Source organism: Bicyclus anynana, chromosome 10 (genome assembly GCF_947172395.1).
Source record: "Bicyclus anynana chromosome 10, ilBicAnyn1.1, whole genome shotgun sequence".
Taxonomy (NCBI): domain Eukaryota; kingdom Metazoa; phylum Arthropoda; class Insecta; order Lepidoptera; family Nymphalidae; genus Bicyclus; species Bicyclus anynana.
Window position 1 is genome coordinate 7704839 of NC_069092.1, and position 15224 is coordinate 7720062.

Consider the following 15224-nt stretch of genomic DNA (forward strand, 5'->3'; position numbering starts at 1 on the left):
TAGTATTTTGCTTTTGACAAAAGTTTATTTACGAAAATTCTGAACTTCGATTCATTAATAATAATTAATAGTTTTTGAAACAATTACGGTCATATGTTATTTGCATTGTTTAAGAAATAATTTACCACGAGTTATTTGGTGTTATAATAAATCTTGTATTTGTCGTGTAGAAATTGACATGACATCTGTTTGTTTTCAAATAGGAACTTTCGAAAAAATATTATAATTAATTCATGCTGTAATATACCGCTTTACGCCTTTACCATGGAAGGCGTAGATTGGAAGAATAATATTATAAGTGAGCTACAAGCTAGAAATAAGCGAGAACGAGATTCTTTTCAAGATATCATAGCTTTTCGTAAGTAACATAAGTTTTATTAAACTGTCTTTGTTTGCGCCTATTGTCATTTTTATAGGTGCAATATAGTGGTAATTTATTAGATAGAATATTAATTAGAGTTAATATTAACTTAGTTAATTACCCACTCCTACCGCAGAGATAAGCGAAAATGATGGATGGAACTGTTGTCATCATTGCAAGTTAACTTTGAAAGATCGTTTAATACTAATATTTATTTATTATTTTCAGAAAGTAGACTGTTCGATAATGTTAGTACACTAAAAAATGAAAACCTGCAACTTACCTTATTGAATGAAAGAATTAGATTCTCCAGTACTGAAAGTGTATTAAACAGTGGAGGTTAGTATTAATTATTCATTTAATAAATATTATATTTTAATAAACTAAAAGATAATATTTTTAGATTGATTCATCAGCTAGTACTACATCTTTATCTTTTCTCTTGTTAGAGTCTTTTCTGCATTCGGCCTGGTTGTTGACCATCGTGCATACCACATATATAATATATGTGTTTTTGAACCAACTGTGAATGCCCCGAGAGCTGGTCACACTTATCTACTGTCTGCAGATTATAATCTGATGTTCCAAAAGTCGAACATTTGATATCAAACTATTCACAATCATCTGACACAAAATATGTGTGAATAGTATATAATTAAAAGGTTCTGCCTCTAGAAAATGCAATTAAATTCTATTCTTGATAACCAACAAGTTGGCTCTTTTAGGTTTAAATTTAGTCTGTCTATATGGATGTACAATCTATAAGTAAATCAATAAATTGTTCATAAACAAGTGTAAGGAGAGCAAAATTAAAATGACAAAATCTGGCTTCCATGGGACAATCTGTTGTGATTTATATATAACTTGCCTTTGCCTCGTGGTTTCACCTGCATAGTTCTTGCTCCCGTGAGATTATGTGGCTTACCCACCCATAAATAATGAGGCTTTCTAGTAGTAAAAGAATTTTCACAATTGGTTCAGTAGATCTAGAGATAAGTCAGATCAAAAAAAGAAAAACATAGATTTTTTATAGTTATCTACATCTACTGACAAACCCAAGGACATGCATTGATGTAATAATAACAAAGAGAACAAACTAAGTAAGCTAAAAGTATAATGAAAATAATCTTGGAATAGTAATCATATTGAATCAAACAAAGCATACTACTTTCTCTTATTTGTAACAGTATAATTCCTTGGTTACATACCACACTGCTACATTACTTATTCCTTATACAGTGTGACCTTATGTTAACATTGCAACATTTTAAAGTAAACACAATTACATTCAATTATACTAATTAATTGACCAAAGACTATTTACTTAAATTACTTTGCACACACAACTGTGACTTATGATGGTTATTAAAATTTTATGAATAAAACACATTATTTTTTAATGGTTTAATTTTAGTTTTATTTTAACACTTCTGTTTGGGTCTAGTACTTGAACTGAAAAGCATTTTTTTCAATAAGAGCTTAAGAGTTTTATATTTAAAAGATTTCACTTACTAAAATTATACTTCTTGTTTTTTGTTTGACAAAAATTTATAATACTAATATTGATAACTGCCTCTTTGGTCTAGTGGTTAGTTTATGTTTTGAATCACAGGGTCCTGCGTTTGAATCCAGGTCAGACTATTTAAGCTACAAAATTTTCTTTTTTCTAAGAAATTTTCAGTAGTATTAATGTGCAATGTGTCAATGTGAATATTTACTATCATTTATTTCTTATCCCAAATAAATGACAGATGAGGGTATACATTTCTTATGCCAGATCTCATACTATAATAATTATTAATGTTTGGTAGTTTAGTAGTTAATGAATTTAACATTATCACCCTAAGCCTGCCAATTCACATTGGGGCAGGTGGTCTCAGCTCATTATCTCATCTCCTATATAGAGGCCTATAGAAGCCTGGCACTGTAGTAGGCCGTTAGAATAGGCTGGTAAAGCTGAATGCATGCTGAAACAACTTACTAAAAGTTATAAGCATTCAATATGTGCTCATTTAAGCCCACAACAAACGCTGTCAAAATATTTTTATCATCTCCACTATTTAAAATACATTTCTGTGATAATAAAGACACTATGGAATAATAATATGGACCAAGTCTAAGAAATTTAATTAGTTTCTCTCATTCTACTTTATATGCAAAAATATAATGATATCAGTTGTACTGTAATATAAATTATAAAATTTTCCAGGTGTTGCTTCTAATGAGAGAATACAAGCTCTGGAACAGAAAATTCTGTTGCAACAAGAAGAGCTCACATCTCTACATCGAAGACGAGGAGAAAGTTCACAGCAAATCATTAACCTTAATGCTAGAGTCCACGACTTAGAAAAAAGTTTACAATCTAAGGATGTAATGTAAGTAATGGAGTTTTAGCAGTAATCCTACTAATGTATATAGTAAATAGTTTGTATGGATGTTTGGAAGTTTGTTACTCTTAAACACGGCAACTACTGAATTGGTTTGGCTAAAATTTGGAAGGGAAATAGACTTTACTTTGAATTAACACAGGCTACTCTTCATCCCGGAAAAATCCATGGTTGCCGAGGAATTTGTGAAAAACTAAATTTCACGTGGACGAAGTCGCGAGCGTCTGCTAGTACTTATTTCTGAAACCAAGCAGTCTTTAGTAAGAACATGTGGTTACCAATCAGAGGCTTAACACACCTCATACACCTGTGATTTCACTTCATCTGCCATTGTGTGTTAATTACGCCTCAGATTGAAGGACACAAGACACAGATTTAGGAGACGAATATCATGGATTCACCATGCAAGTGCCAAGTCCATTGTGTGGCAGAGAGAAAAACTCTGAGCAAAGTCCAGGACTTTTGACCAATGGATGTAGGGTTAAAGAATTCCTTGACAATTGATTAACACTCCCCCTCTCCACTCGGGCTGTTCTCCCTGTCTAACCAAATATGGTATGATCCTACTAGAGCAACTTTAGCTACCTGTTCTAATATAAAACTTGCTGCAGTTCTAGAGAGGTCTTTAAGATCTTTAAGCAAGTTATCGACAGATTTCGCTGGTAATCCTCTCGCACCTACTTCTACAGCGTACAGACTAACCACATAGCCATTTTTAGTTAGTTCATTTGTTAGGTTAATGATACAACAAAAAACGAGTTTGTTTTCACTCTTGATAAATATCTCTTAATTTCTCATGTAATGGTTAAAAATACTACTAAATATACATTTTATCCATGCAATACAAAATACTAAATAAAAAAATTCAAATGTTGGTTTCTGTGCAGAATTTCAGAAAACACAGCATTAATAGCTTCATTGCGAGCAGAAATACAAATGTATGAAACAAACATGACAGAGTTACAAGGACTTAATCAAGTTTTAAGGGATGAGCATCAGGCATTACAAATTGCATTTGCTGCCATTGAAGAAAAATTGAGGAAAGCACAGGTAAATAAATTTAGTCAAAATTAGCTTATATATACTCATATAGTTGTAGATTGAACAAACTTACGTGTTGGTATTTTAGAATATTTGTAGACTAATCAACGCCCCGCGGTTTCACCCGCGTAGTTCCCGTTCCCGTGAGCATACGGGGATAAAATATAGCCTATGACTCTCACAACTAACATGGCTTTCTAGTGGTAAAACAATTCTCAAAATTGGTTCAGTAGATCCAGATCCCTCTACAACTCCACAAAGTTTACCTCTTTATAAAATTAAGTATGGTGTATAACATGGTTTTCTATGCAGTTTTATCCTTTGATTTTCGTAATTTTTGCTTTCACACGTACAGGCCATGTAGTCCGGGGGCCTCGTATCATTGATACGGCTGATACTTTTTTTTATTCTTTACAAGTTGGCCCTTGACTACAATCTCAGCTAATGGTAAGTGATGATGTAATCTAAGGTGGAAGCGGGCTAACTTGTTAGGAGGAGGATGAATATCCACACTCCTATCAAGTTAGTCAAGTCAAAACATACTACTACTGTAGCTACGTCCCTGTTCCCACGTTTGTACTCTTAGATCTGTCACCTACGCAACAGATTTTAATGCAGTTTTTAACAATAGAGTGCTTAAAAAAAACATACATGCAGCCGAACGTAGAACCTCCTCCTTTTTAGAAGTCGGTTAAAAATAAGGTTCAAATGTGTTTAAGAAATCTCGTAAGTAGTTCAGAGTTTCCACGCGGACGAATTAGTGTTCGTCCGCTAGTTCTTAAATAAACAGAAGTGTTAAAAGTATAAAATTATTAAATTATATAGGAATTCATCGTAAAATTAATTTATATCGCTAAATTATTTTTAACCGATTGGTAGGTATTTGAAAGATTCAAAGAGATAAAACTCAAGGTTCACTTTTTATATCGTCATGATTGACAGGCCTTGATATTTTTATGAAAATATTTTCACGAGTTTGAATGTGGTCCTATTTGTTTTATTTTTGGCATTTTTGTATTATCTGTGCTAACAAACGAAAGTGTATAAACACATGAATCACTTGTTTGTAAGAGTGTTAGAATTAAAGCAACTTTTTTACCAACACATCGTTGTCCATTGGCACATAATTCACCGCATGACGTTCGCGGATTTACGTTGCGCATCTATACTGAATGTACACGCCACTGGAAACAAACTATTCCACTGGATCTTAAATTTTTTTATTGCATTATTGAAATTGTGGCAACATGCCAAGTCAATTCATGGTCTTCGGTATCACACTTAGGATGATTGCTGTCTTTAGTTTTAATATTCATTAATTAATTTACTAGTTAGCTACATTTGTATAGTATCTTGTACTAAGTTTTGGCAATTGTAAAAAAATACTTTTATTTAAATCTGCTGTATTTTGGTCATCTTTAGACACGAACTTTTCAAATGAAGCTTGCTATGTTGACAGTTTGATCAAAAATGCATGTTGCAAGTGCATTGAATGTTTAAGAGTTTGACTGCAGCTTGTTGAAAAATCAAAATATGTTCAAAAATATGGATTTTTGTACGGACATTGCTTCAGTGCAACTCAACGGATGATGATGTATTTTTAACGATCACATCACTCGATAATGACAATGTCAGGGCTATGATATAAAGTGCTCTCTGAGAGACACAAACTTTCCAACTATAGGCTCTGACAATACAACAATTACTGATAAATTCTTAGAGGAAGGAAAAGTTTAATATTTCATAACCTTACCCAGGCCTTGAAACCAAGACCCCAAGTAGCCCACTGGATCGGGTTTAAACCATTATATTTATACCCATTATGATTATACCCTTATAGACTACTTACTTTGATAATAATTTATTTTTACCGGAAAAATCTATGAACTTACACAGTATGTCAACAATAATGTCAACTTAATCTTTGAAGTAATTAACACAGACCTTAATATCTTTGTTGGAAATGTCGGCTCTTGCTTAGATATTAAAATACCATTAGGTCATGTAATTATGTGATTGTGTCTTACATAACAATTTTTTAACTAAAATAGAGCCTGGAGGTGAAGAGAATAAAAAAATTATTTCGATCCCCGCTGAACTATTGTTGTGCCCATTCCCAACAAAGTCTTTATTTAAAAAAATATGTGTTTAACTAGTAATCTTTACATGTCCTACTAATAAAATATATAATTACAACATTTTTGAACCTAGGACCTTTAAAATTTATTATTTCGAAATGTCTTCTATGCCTTTCGTGCATAATGGAATTTTAAATTCGACTGAAAATATAACATCCTGTACACTGTATCATCCACGTGGTAATGGCTGTATATAAAACTTTATTGGTTTGTATATCTCCTATGATATTACACACCTACATAGCCAGTTGAAAATTTAACGTCGACACACTGAGTGCATTAGTTGCGATATTTTTACTTTCATCCAATGTAAATACTTTTCGAGTGCCATATTGTTTTTAAAATGTATAGACAAACAAAGGTTGTAATAATTTATTAGTGAATACGTTTAAAGAAACTAAATGAAACCAAAACAAACTGTACTATTTAATTGCAGGATGAAAATCGGTCTCTCGTTGAAAGACTTATAAAGTACAAAGCAAAGGATGCGGACAAAATGAATGAAGAAAATGAACACTTTCTCAAGTAAGCTTCCTCCTGTTGTGTTTATTTTATTGTTTCGTTTGAGCGGCATTAGTTTCCGCTTGTTTTAAAAAGTTACAATGGCTTCCATTATCGTGTTGTGAAAACATTTTGCATGTAACAACCCTTTTCTTAATTTTGCAATATGAAAATAATATTTTTTTCTCTATATTGACAAAGAATCTGTGATGGTTCTTCCTTAGTTTGTATTCTTTGGTCGGGGTTAAGGTGGATTGTTTAACTATTTTAACTGAATGATTGGTATACTGACTGAATGTACTTGATATTAGAACTTGTAAAACATGCACCGTTTAGTTTTCATATTATCACTTATATTAAAATTCTAGTTATTATTCAATGAAAACATCATATAAATATTAACTTCACTGCAATATAGAAATGCAATGTAATGTGTATAATCTATTATCTTATAATAGAAAATTTGTAATTTTAAAATTTTAGGTTATACATTTATGTATAATCTATTTACTAAGAATTACTAATTTGTCTTTCACTGTTCCTGTTAAATGGCACTTTTTAACTATTATTAAATGAGTATTTTGTGTTTACAAGTTAGTCTAGAAAAGTGTGTTTTAGATAATACATTATTTAGATGGGCCATGCGTGTGATACGCAGTTTATAGCGGCTTGCATCATTGCGTATGAATTTGTTTGCATCTTTTTGTTTAATTTGTTCAACAGGTCAAGCAACCCTTCTGCGTTTTTCATCAACACGTTTGGTAGAGTTAGTTTCGGGTGAGTTCGACATAATGTGAATGAGGTCTTGGTGGTATGAAGGCATTGTGGCGTTAAAAAAGGACATTTTACTTCTTCATTACAACGGCCCATATATGTCTTAACTGCACTCTGAAACTGACTCATTGTTTTCAATTTCTACCATCTATCATTGTTGTGATATGACGGACATTTCATTATAATTATATATATTATTTTGATTTTGTACTTCACTTTTACAATATTTGAAAAATTTCGTTTTATCGTTCTTTGCAATTTATCTAATGTATCCTATTATGTTATACTTTTGAATTATTATTTGCTTACTTTTCAAAATTGTTCTCTTAACAGTATTTATTGGTTTGTTACAATTATTGTTCACATTTTTTTTTATAATTTGGATTTTAATACAATAACTGGATTATATCAATATTAAAGTGTATTTAAACTGAATTTAGTATAAGTTGTTTTTTGTAAATAGTTTGTTACTTCATATTCATAATTATAACGTGGTAGTTTTTGGTTTGCACATGAGTTTTATTAATGAAATTACATCTTGTAAATAGTTTAAATATTCACGTATAAAAGACATTCGTATAAAATATACTTAATATACTAATAACTATGATTAAAGTTATAGCAAAATTGCAAATGGCTGCAGTAAGGGAGGTGCTGCAAATGTCTGCAGTTATTATACAGTCTACCCACTGTTTTCACCTCTGTCAAATAATTTTAAATTAAAAAAGTGTTGACCTGTAAGCTGCCTTGCTATGACATTGTATTGCATTCAGTCTCAAAAATATCCTGAGAAATGTATTAATAGTATACAAAAATAGTCATATGTTTCTAACAAATAGTAGGGGACTAAAAACAAAGAGCCTTAATAATCTCAACCGTAAAGCGGTCGAACTCATCACCAAGGGGTGGTAGTTCGATCCCCGTACCGTTGGTCTATTGTTGTACCCACTCCTAATACAGAATTTCCAAAAATGTGACCAATATTGGGAATATTGGTCATATTTAATAGATATGGCAAATATTGTTCTTTCTTTTTTTAAATAAAAATGAACAGCAATTTCTCAAAAGTGAATATATAGTGTTTTGTCAGGGCACGGCAATACGGTACAAGTATCGGTCGAAGTAGCAATTAACAGCTTTGTTATGTTTGTAAAAAGACTCAAGTCATGTTTTTAAAATTACTTTGGAAGCATCGATCTCCTTTTAAAAAGTGGATGCACAATCAGCGACCAATAAACGTCCCCACTCAATGAGTGCCAAACACAACTTCTTGGCACTCAATTCAAGTAGTCGCATTTGCAAATTCTACCTTAAACTCAATTCTTAAGGTTGAATTTGCTCTGAATTTGAGATTTTATAGAATATTGGACTATATTTAAAGACCTTTAGGTATAAATTTCTTTATCAATAATTCTAAAACTGTCAAATCAAAATTGGTCAGTTTTTAAGTGAAATTTTCTATATGATTCTGCGTCCTTTTATTATAAGAGGTAAATGTTTGGAAGTAACTCGGCCTTGAATGGTTTGACAGGTGTGGTAGGAAAATTGTTCTCGGTATATACGAATGTCTTTATTATTGAGGGTTGTTGACTGTTAAAATTATAATTTATTTTGTAACAAGTGGTATGCATAACAAATAGTTAATATATTTTTTAGTCAACTACCCACCATTTAATAACAAAACCCAGTTCCATTGATTTTTGGTTTGGTATAACATTGACCTTTAATTACGATTATGTAAATATTTTTAACTTGCATAGTTTTTATTTAAATATTTAAAAAAAATTGCATGGTTTACGCCACATTGCATGGTATTTTCGCATGTGCATTTTGCACATTTTAACTGTGAGGTTGTGAAATGATATAGGTGAGCTAATAATTTGGTTTTGACTTATTATTGTAAGATGGTACGTGGAATGGAAAACAAGGAATTAAACGGTTACGGTAGTTTTAAATGATTAAATGGAATATTCTGCCGATAGCTGGAGAGTTGAACTCTTAATGCTTGTACATACAGCTTTTGCAGAAAAGCCAAAAATCCAAATAAAATCGGCATATGTTCAGAATGAATGCATTTTATTTATTCTCTTTCAGAAAAAAGAGTGACAAAGTACGTAAGGAACTGGAAGAGGCAGCTAGAGAAGCAGGCAGTAGAAGCAGTATAGGCTCGGCGGGCAGTTCAGATGAGAAAATCTTAGACTCGTTGCCGTACTACGCCACAGCTTTGCCTACAAAAGTTGCTTTACGATTTGTGAGTATTCACTATTTTTAACAGGACCATTAATAACAGGACCTGCCTCGCTAACAGTTACCTCTCTGGCAAAGACCTCTTGTAGTAACGTTTCATTTGTATGTATTTCTACCTTAATTTTATCAAATTAGTAATAAAAACAATTTCTAAAAAGAATCGATTCTTTTGACGGAACAGAAAAAAACGATCAAGTAATCGAATATTCTGTGTATATATTCTGTGGATAGTTTAACTCTAAGCGATGTTAGCTGTGTAACAATTACGCGTGTGTGTATTGCGAGTCAAATTTACAGGTGTGTGTATCGACACAATATATTTTATGGTGTTAAATATTTTCGATGTGTGAGTTTACCTCGTCCTCCTCAAAAAACGACCGACTTTTTTGTTGGATAATTTGGGTGCGAAACAGGTCCATAGATAGTCTAAATAATCAAAGTTATTTACGCTACTTGCTGCTGGATGTCACCAGCTTAAAATCACAGTGTTTGGAAGTTCAGCAGTGGATTTCCATTGGTTGATGATAATGATTAACAAATAATTTGAACTCCTTTTAAGTTAGAACACTAGAATATCAATACTGCATGATGATATCACAGTCAAGCTTTAACTTGTTTCATTCTACCAACGTTTTTATATTTACTTAATAGTAAATAAAAAACGTTTGTATGTTTAACACATTATAGAAAGAGAGCCCGGGATCCCAGACCTTCGTCATTTTATAAAAGCTGAAAGTTTGTCAGCTCATGCTCCTACCATAAGTGAGTATGGTAACCGATTATGGTGTTTCGATCGTGGTGGATTTTTGAAGTAGCAGGTTTTAAGGATCCAGACCCTCAATATCTATATATATAAAAATTAATTGCTGTTCGTCAGTCTCGCTAAAACTCGAGAACGGCTTAACGGATTTATCTTATCTTGGTCTTGAAATGTTCGTGAAGGTATAGGGAAGGTTTAAAAGGTGAGAAAAAATCAAATAATTTCCGGGAAAACCCTAAAAACTGCCCTTTTCTATTTCCCATACAAATTTTTAAGAGTCAAGCGGTAGGGGTAGGGTAGGAGTAGGATTGGGGTAGGATATGGGTAGGGTAGAGGTAGAGGTATAGAAGGGTAGAGTAGGGATAGAGAATAAGTACACTTATGTCAAAACGAAGCTTGACCGGGTCCGCTAGTAAAGTATATTTTTTTTATATTTTATCGGTATAATATGAGAAATGATATGCCCATTCGCAAGACACTTGGCTTCATGGCAATCTTTCGAAAAACACTATTAAATTAGAAACTGTAGCGAAGGGTAAGACAATAATAAATGATTTATCGATTGACAAGTTTAATCTACGGTTGCATATTGTATTTAACAACAACCACCTTAATCCTTAATCCGTAGGTTATAAATACAATATACGTTTTAGAGTATAATAGTATTTTATTTTAGGACGCTCACGACGGTGAAGTGAATGCAGTTAAATGGAGTCCAACAGACCATTTGGTGGCGACGGGGGCCGCTGATAGGAAGGTTAAACTATGGAATGTCTCTAAAAGTAAGTAAAAACATGTGTTTGCTTAAATCTAATCTAACTAGTGACCAGGTCGTCTGCTTTAAAGTTCGTGGATTCGATTCCCACAACTGGAAAAATGTCTGTGTAATGAAAATTGGGCATAAAGGTATACTAGCGGTTTCAACTACGTGGTTTCCACTCCCGTGGGAGTCATCATCATCATCATCATCATCATCATCACCATATCAGCCGATGGACGTCCACTGCAGGACATAGGCCTTTTGTAGGGACTCCTAAACATCACGATACTGAGCCACCAGCATCTGCGAATCTCTGCGACTCGTTTGATGTCGTCAGTCCACCTGGTGGGGGGTCGGCCAACACTGCACTTACTAGTGCGGGGTCGCCATTCCAGCACTTTGACTTTGTTTGGGACCTTGACGTCCATCGGCTCTCCGAACTATGTGCCCCGCCCATTGTCACTTCAGCTTCGCAACTCGTTGAGCTATGTCGGTGACCTTGGTTCTTCTGCGGATCTCCTCATTTCTGATTCGATCACTCCTAACATAGCTCGTTCTATAACCCCCTGTGTGACTCTGAGCCTTCTTATGAGGTCCATAGTTAGCGACCAAGTACCTATCCGTGGGAGTACGGAAATAAAATATAACCTTTGTTACTAGCTGATGACTGCTGCCCGAAACAGTGATCTGGTACTAATATCGAACCATTGGCGTAAGTTCTCGAGCCAAGACCAGTACGTCTACGACCAGATCTTCGCCAGGAGTTTCTAATATTAGTGTGATTTGTTTGTATTGTTTTCATAGTTGGAGTAATAGAATGCAAAGGCACGCTCGTCGGTTCCAACGCGGGTGTGATGTCGGTGGACTTCGACGCGACCGGCGCGTACATAGTGGGTGCTTCCAACGACTTCGCGAGTCGCGTGTGGACTGTCGGCGACCAGAGGTTAAGGGTAAGTCGACCCGTTTAGTCATACAATAGGCTAGTTGACACATATCAAATTTAATATAAACAATAGTAATTTCACACAGTACATGGAATAAGGATAGGAAATACATCGATATTAATTAATAAAAGTTAAGGATTTCTTATAAAACTTAATTTAAAAAAAATCAATTTAGTTGAACGATGAACAATTTAAAACCATTTAAAAAAGTGTCAACTAGCCTATTGAAACTTTATATTGCGTCAAATATTCAAGAAGATTTGAAAAGAATATTCAAGAAGCGATTTTGTGACGTTTCGGAACATTGTGCGTTAAGCTACGCAATACAAGATTGTAGGTATAAGCGGTAACGCAGAGGTGCGGTGGCAGGCCATCACCGCGCCATGAATTTTTACTACCGTGATATGCGGGCTACGGGGGAAAGGACTGCGCTGGGCATTCCTACCCCCCTTCCGGCCCGCGCTGACCATCGGCAGTGTTGCGAACGAATTTGCCAAGCTAGCGACATCTGCAGCTTATTTCCGATACGTCAAAATGTTTGCATCGGACTTGTACTTTGCATGAATAATTCATTTGTTTTGTTACAATTGCCTATGACATTTTCCTGAGTCTGTTAAATATTGAGTTTTCTTTCTTCCAAAAATAATCAACCCAGAGTTGGGAAGTTATTGGTTGCTTGCGTTTCGAAAGGCAAGTTAAGCCGTTGGCCCCAGTCATATATGTAAAAGTGACTACCCCGAACCTGCTGAGCAACTTGCTATGGTGGACCGTTAAAATAGTCTGATAGCACTGCGAAAAAAAACCGGCAAAGCACGAGTCGAAAAAATGTTCCATATAAACCCTGGTAGGTAAAAGTTATGGTATTTTTATTGCTTAATGAAATCTATAATGTGGAAAGTTGGAGGTGCATAATTTTAAGACAAAGGTATCCATCGTTTCAGTAATCCTTTATCACTTTACCTAACAATACAAGCAAGCTGTCTGATAATAACCGAAACCAACAATAAGAAATACTTATAAATGTATATTGTATAGTTATATTCACCAACACATCCAGTTTGAATGACGATAAGTTCGTCTTTGAAGGTGTTTAAATTATAAGTGTCAGAAAACACAAACTCCGGAAGGGCGTTCGAAATTTTTGCTTGTGCGAATTAGTAATGAGGATGCAACGTTTTGTACAAGATGCCTGATGAGAATATCCACAACGTAAAGTAGCCTTTAGGTTTTGCTTCGATTGCAAGTACTTAGTTGAGAGTTTCCTAATATGCGGTCTAAAGGGTTGTACTTTTGCGTTTTTGCGTTGAAAAATAAAATATCATGTGATGTAGCTAAAAATTGTAACCTTTCGCAATTTTTCCTATAAGTGTGCTATAAAATGTTGCTTTATAGAAAATGTCAAGATTCTAGGTCGACTGGAAGTATTCTTTTTTGCATATTGCAAGTATCAATTTATGTTTCTTTTTATTGTGCTGACTAGATATTATTTCAGTTTGATACCTCTACGCGTTCTTGAGATAAAGAGTCTTTACAGACAGACGGACAATGAAATGATCCTATAAGGGTTCCGTTTTTCCCTTTTGAGGTTAGAAACCCTAACAAGCTGACGAATAAAAGTGGCACCCCTACCCAGGTCTGGTAAAAACCCTCTATAATCTTTTCACTCCTGAACTAGAGCTTCCTCGGGAGACGTACCTACTATGTATGACTCAAAAGATCAACAGTAATAGGGCTGGACTCAACTCCTCGTGGGTTCGATCCCCGCCTGGTATCGTTTCCGCTGTTAACACAGTCTTTCCGACTAATTGGAGGGGAACGATTGGAGGGGTTAATGGCCAATGTTAATTGGCCATTAACCCCATTAATCATGTGTGTGTGTAAGCGTGTATTTCATTCTTTATTCTACCGTAACTATGGCTGTATTCGATTTTATTTTAGGCATCTCATCTCATTAACCATTTATTTTATTAGTAGTTTAATTTAATCTTTATTAATATTGTAAAAAGTAAAGATTTGATTAAATAGGCTCCAAAACAACTCAACTTATTCTGCGGGAACGGGAGTTCGCGTTTGAACCGCGTAACGTCTGCTAGTTTAATATTAAAGATACGAGGACATATTTCTTCCATCTTAGATTGCACCATCACTCACCATCAGATGATATTGTAGTCAAAGGCCAACTTGTAGAGAATAAAAAAAAATAATAATAAGTTAATAATGTATTCAGTTCTATATTGTTTTCACATTTTAGAATATAAAAGTACAAGCGGACGCCCGCGACTTCGTCTGCCCTTAGACCTCCTTAATCCGACCCTATCGCAAAATCCTTTCGTAGCGGACGTCTACTAACTGTAACCTACGTCACTGCCAAATTTCATCTTTGAACGTCAAGCGGTTTTCGAGTTTTCTTGAAGAATGACGTAAGATGTACATAACATGAAGCTATTTAAAACCATGTATTTTTAATCTAATTATAACTGTAGCTTTGTATTTTATAACTGTAACCTGACATATTTCAAATTACGTAGTTATGTACAGAACATACTCGTCTTTAACATTGTGTTGTAGCTAAGAAAAAATGCGGCTAGTCAAATTTCTTATAATAATAATTTGTAATTTGCCATAATTTGGTAAAAAGAGTTCAAATGTACTTAAAATTGCTTTCATAACTCCACGTCCTCTATAATGACCAAACATAATTTTTCAATTGAGAAGTATCAACACAATAGCGAAACAGTTACCTTAATAGAAAAAAAATACTGTTACAGTATTTCCCATTAGAGAGGAGACCTTTTGATAAAACGAAATTTATTTTCAAAGGAATACCTATCAATGAATTCAATCACCAGTATCGATCATCCTATTTTAATGGCCCGCTGCAGGGTCGGGCCTTTCTCCTTGTAGGAGAGGGGATTTTTGGGTTTAGACCCACCATGATGGTCTAATGTGCATTGGCGGGTTTGGAGTGATATTGTTTGCACCATGATGGTCTTATGTGCATAAGCGTGATATTGTTTGACTCTGTTAATTATCACACCGATGTTAATTATATACCTAGTACCAACGAGTTAGACCGACCGGTTAACGGACTCTCCAAAGCACACATAACACTGCCAACATTTCAACTCTGGTCAACAATAATTGTTATTATATCAATTGAAATGAACGGCAAGTAGATAAACAGATAAACATTTTTCAAATATATTAAAATTTGTGGTTAATTTAAAACACTGGAACTTTTAAGATAGTACCTTAAAGTAGGCCATCTTCATGCTTTGCTAAACCATTAAGAGTGAAACTTTGGGGAATTT

At 34.1% G+C, this 15224-nt stretch overlaps 1 protein-coding gene across 2 annotated transcripts in view; it reads left to right on the forward strand.

The window, feature by feature from the left end:
* Positions 1-15224, forward strand: part of LOC112043619 (autophagy-related protein 16-1) — a 242328-nt gene continuing 227104 nt past the window's right edge. The window contains exons 1-9 of one of the 2 annotated variants that reach the window (XM_024079115.2): positions 1-358; positions 590-700; positions 2571-2736; positions 3636-3798; positions 6364-6452; positions 7152-7205; positions 9297-9453; positions 10886-10991; positions 11774-11919. In XM_024079115.2, the coding sequence (XP_023934883.2) occupies positions 265-358; positions 590-700; positions 2571-2736; positions 3636-3798; positions 6364-6452; positions 7152-7205; positions 9297-9453; positions 10886-10991; positions 11774-11919 (1086 nt within the window). In that variant the 5' untranslated portion in view covers positions 1-264. The remainder of the gene's footprint in view (positions 359-589; positions 701-2570; positions 2737-3635; positions 3799-6363; positions 6453-7151; positions 7206-9296; positions 9454-10885; positions 10992-11773; positions 11920-15224) is intronic. The other variant, XM_052883743.1, reaches the window with a different exon arrangement.